This window comes from Carya illinoinensis, chromosome 2 (genome assembly GCF_018687715.1).
Source record: "Carya illinoinensis cultivar Pawnee chromosome 2, C.illinoinensisPawnee_v1, whole genome shotgun sequence".
NCBI lineage: Eukaryota > Viridiplantae > Streptophyta > Magnoliopsida > Fagales > Juglandaceae > Carya > Carya illinoinensis.
In genome coordinates, this window is record NC_056753.1 from 28474043 (window position 1) to 28479283 (window position 5241).

A 5241-nucleotide genomic window follows, 5' to 3' on the forward strand; every position below is an offset into this window, starting at 1 on the left:
TTAAGGGGCAAATAAAAAAAATATATAAACATGCATTATATATACATACATACATATATATATATATGTTTATAAATCTTTAGGCAGGCATTAATGATAATAAATAAATAAAGAATCCCGAAAGCTCCGGTGTCGGAAACTGGAAGCTAGCAGCTAGCTTGTGGTCAGCATTTAAAGTTATTCGAAGCAAAGAGATTAAAAAAAAAAATGATCAGATCATCAGGATTTATGGCCAAAATTAAAGTACTAAAGCAGACTAAAAAAAATGATTCTGATGATAAATTAAACTCCGTATCCTCAGAAGTATAACCACAACCTGTCGGTGATCGATCACATTGCATACCAAAGTCTGTAAATAATAGTTATGGATTACTGCCAACTGCAATATGATCAATATGTTCTGATCATAATTGATCCTCGATCGATCTAAACATCATATCATGCATATAATGATTAAATACCTACTTATGGTAGAACATCATGACACTGATTACAAATATTGATTAATGCGTCGAAATTACTCACTTCTTTCTTGTAGGATGATTGTCACATTTGATAAAACATAACAAATTAAAACATGAAGCAATATAAAATATTATTTGCAGGATCTTCCTTGTACATCTATAATTTTTATCTATCAATCCAAAATATTTTTGTCTTATCCAAAAAAATATATTATTTGCGGAAATTTCACTTTCTGCGGTACTAGTATTAAGGACTTGGATCAGTATTAGATGCATGTCTTTTCCCTACTTTTTAAGTATATGTTTGAACAAAATCAATGACATATTCTAGACAATACTTTCAGGTAATCTACTGATCTAGAAAGCCTTTGGATTTTCAACATGGCTCAAAGCTGACTGAAAATTGATATGTTGGATCGGAACAAGTTGATCAAGATCATCGACTGAAACAAACAAGTGGGCGCCGCGGGGGGTGGTTTTGTTGTGGGGGGGTGGGGGTTTTCTCAATAAGAAGGCTAGAAGGCCAAAATAGAAGGACAAAAGATCCTATTTGATCATTGATGTCCAAAACTAGCTCCTCTGATGAACTTTTTGGAGTAGCTGAATGCATGGGAGAGTGCAGTACTCATTACTAGAAATCATCAAATTATCAGATTATTTCGACCATAAGAAAGAGGAGAACTCTAAACAGAAGACAATGATGTATGCATTGTTTTTCATATGAGTACTGCTAAGGTGTCGCTCAGCAATGACAGTTGGGTACTGTGCCCCGAGTCAAATTTACTTTTTAATATTTTTTGTTTTTCTTATTCATATTTTTTTAACATCTTTAAACATTTTTAAAAATTATAAAAAAAATACCAATACCAATGCATAAAGTGGTCAAAATGAGGTGGCAAAAATTGATAGCTTAGCTTAATTGCATGATCGATCTAATCAATACCTGTAGGTTAAGTATAATATGCTCCAATTATTCCTATAGTTAGCTAGCTACCTTACTGTTCTAATTACACCCAATGCATGGTCAAGATAATAGACCAGTTGTGAAATCAGAAAAGAAGACTCGAGCTTAATTCAAAAGAAGAATTGAAAAAACATCTAAGGACAAATCTCCAACAGGAAATCACTCCTTAATATAACGAAAAGATGTATAACATGTACATGCAATGGATTATACATACCACAGGAGAAATCAAGCGAATATACACGTGTTTCCACATCAGATGTCAAATTAATTGATAATTAAGCATAAGACTCAAATAACATGAAAACCCACTAGCTATATATACTGGGCGGCCAAGTGTTATAATTTCTTAACATCAAAGAATTTTAATCATTTTATTCATAATGTTTGTGTTGATTCTAATTATACAACACAGGAATAATGATACATGAAAAGGAAGCTCCATCATCAACGGGGGGCCCCATCACAACCGTGTACATGATATCTTGACGTTTAATAACAACCAAATTTGATTAATTATGGCCTACTGGGATAATTATTAAAATATTAATATAGGTAGGAAAAGTAAACCCACTGCTAAAAAAAACAATATAAAATATCCTAGCATTATAAAGATTATTGCTTTGATAATTCTTTTTCTTTTTCTGATATGCTAATGTCCTATAGATGGGTCCCTTGATTCACCTGAAAGCATCTTGATGTAATCCGATATAAGACCTATATGTATGAATAATGGGAAAGTAATAATTAAAAGGCCAATCAAATGAGTTTAAATTATGGATAATACATGAATCTGATATAGACTCCAGCAATATCTGAACTTATTAGTATGATCAGTAACATGCACAATGGTTTAACTCATTTAGAAGAGTAGCGCTTCCCTAATGGAGCTTTATTAATGAAGTCGAAGAAATCAGTGTCATGGCTAAAAAAAAGACCCAACCATGGGAGGAATAGTCCATCATGTTCAATTTGTTGTCGGCTATTGTAAAGTGTGCCCCAAAGTCACACCGTGAAAGGAGGAAGAAGAAGGAAGAGGAAGGCCGCCTCACAAAATACCAATTCCGGCCTTACCCCATGAATATCAGTCCCTTACACGACATAGAAGTGCTTTTAATTAGTAGGTATGGAATGTATTAACTTGTTGGCTTCTTGGACTCTGGAGTTCGCCTTCCGAACGAAGATCTGAGAGACTTAATCTAAATCAAAGTTAAAGGCATCCATTAATTAATGGAGAACCAATTTGAAATCACTGTATATATAGTAGGATTCATAAAATCTACTTGTAAAATAATACCTCGTCCATCATTTAAAACTGACATGACACAACGAAGAAAATGGGTATGGACTTGCATGATAAATGAGACCATAGACTATTTTATGACAAAGACCCATCCTTAAGATTTACTGGGACGTGAAGAGTTACCGAGACTTGAAGACCAATTAGGAGCTCACACTGCCTTAAATAAGCAGCTAGCCGGCCGATCTCTTAGTTCTTGAAGTAAGAGGCAGACAAATCATGGAATAGTCTCTGAAACTCATTATATATATAATTAAGAGTACACTACAAGAAGGCGAATGGTTTAGTTTCAGAAACTCATTACGTTTGCTTAAGACTACTACAAAACCTGTTACACGATTGTATGTTTGAGCTGTACTGAAGGGCTTTGTTCTATTTCTTCACTGAATATTCATAGGAAAAGCGCTAGTTTATAGGGAGAGGAAAAAGGAGAAATGCAAACTGCCCCACATATATGATACGATAAAAAAAAAGGGGAAGTTTAGTGCTGGACAAATCTGACACATGATCTTTGCAAAGTTATATCCACTTTTTTCAAGAGCTGAATGGATGATTTGCCAATACCCATTAAAAGACTAGAAATGCAAACGAAAAGAAAGAAGAAACACTCAAAAAAGACATACAACATGATCTGCAAATCTATTACTTGTCATAGATAACCTGTCAAGTACATCTATAACAAATTGGATGTTTAAGTCACTAAGACTGTAAACTAAAACTAGTAGATACTTGACTTCTATAACTACTGCTTCTACTGCTACAACAGTTTTGTTTTTTTATTTCTTCTTTTTGGTGAAGTTACTAGTGCTATTACCATTACTGTTTGCATTACGGAATCAAAGAGTAGCAATAGTTCAATACCCACCAATTTATGCATAGTTTCCGAAACAAGGACATAAAGATAACTGTACTACATAGGGAATGTAATATAAAAGATTAGAAATACTTATTGAAGACTAATGCAAGGTAAGGGCTCTCGAACTCTACTTCGAGATAACGCGATTTCCCATCAACATGGTGTCATGCAGAATTGTTTGATCTTACTGGCTCGCATTCGGAGGAGGTGGCAATGCAGTTGGCGGCTGCGGGGGGCGCTTGCGCTTCTTCTTCTCGTAGCTAATCCCCCTTGCCTTGGACTGCGAATCACGAACCTCACGTAGATAGAGCCTCACCGCTCGAGCTCCAAACGGGTTTGCCTCGGGCTTGCCACCGTGCTCTTCAAAGGCGGCCCGGAGGCGGCCGATGAGGGCGTCGAGGGACCCCCAGGCTTGGCGGAGTGGGCATGGACAAGGCGCAGGTGGGTTTGGGTGGCCAAAGAAGGGACAGAGCTGGGTGTGGACCTTGGTCTTCCCGAACTGGTCCAAGTACCTGAGGAATTCAAGCACATGAGCCCCGCTGCAGCGGGAGAGGGAGAGCGGTGGGCGATGGTTCCTGAGGTACTGGCCGAAGGTGTTCCAGTCACGGCGCTTCTGGTTCTCATAGCGGCTGAGGGTTGAGGATGGAGAGGAAGACGAGGATGATCCTACGGTGTTGCTTGTTGGGGTAGTTGGGTTTGTGATGATGGTATTGGTGCTGAAGTTGATGCTCGGGCCGTCGTCTGTGTTCGAGGTGCCAAATTCGTGAAGTGAATCCATATGGAAGTGTTTCTGTTTTCTTGGATCTTTCAAGTTCTGGTAGTGAGATTAGGTTTTACTTTTCCTAATATTCCGGGTCGACAAGGGTTTCCTTTTTTTTTCTTTTTGGTTAAGAGAGGCAGATTTCTTGGGGTCAAACAAGTTCTTAGGAAAGAAGTTTAAAATAGAAAGAGTGAGATAAAGCGATGGGGATGATGGAGTTGATAAGAGGATGTGCGTTTATGGTGGAAAAGATCTAAGATCTGGGATAACGAGACTATCTTACTACAAGTTTTGGGTGTCAGCACCGCTCCTGAAGAAATGGAACATCTAAAAAAACGTCCGTCTTTGATCACTAAGTAAATTTTCAGCAGGATTGGATATCAATCATTCATGGCCGAGGGAAAGAGAGACGGGCAGGCCACCAGACAGAATAAGAGAGAGAGAGCATGGAGTAAGAAAGGACGATCTCAGGGTAGGGGAAAGATCATGATGACGGGATTGATATATAGGGAGAAGAGAATAACAGTAGGGCTAGCAACACTACGTTTTTTATATGTATTAATCTCAGTAATTTTGGTATTTTTTTAATCTTTGTTTGGTTTGAGGTTCTTTGAATCTTTTCTTATCAATCCTAGAAACCTTGAAAGGTTTATGAATGTTGGGTCCTTTTTTTATTTTTTTCGCGGTCCCGTTTGTACGTGAGGTGAGTTAAACTTTTTATAAATAGTAATAAATTATAACGATAGAATAAGTTTTATGAAATTTATTTAAAATAAATTTAGATGTATTTAAATATTAAAATAAATTTAACTATATTTATAAAAAATTATAAATTCTACGTATAAAAAAATATTAAATTAAAAAATATTATAGATCTCATGTGCAAATAAATTTTAA

General features: G+C 36.4%; 1 protein-coding gene across 1 annotated transcript; it reads right to left on the bottom strand.

Moving 5' to 3' along the window:
- Positions 1-3344: 3344 nt before the first annotated feature.
- Positions 3345-4862, bottom strand: LOC122300674 (protein LIGHT-DEPENDENT SHORT HYPOCOTYLS 4-like). Its single transcript, XM_043111491.1, has one exon. It carries the CDS (start codon positions 4360-4362, stop codon positions 3769-3771), a length of 594 nt encoding a protein of 197 aa, XP_042967425.1. The 5' UTR covers positions 4363-4862; the 3' UTR covers positions 3345-3768.
- Between the last annotated feature and the right edge of the window lie 379 nt (positions 4863-5241).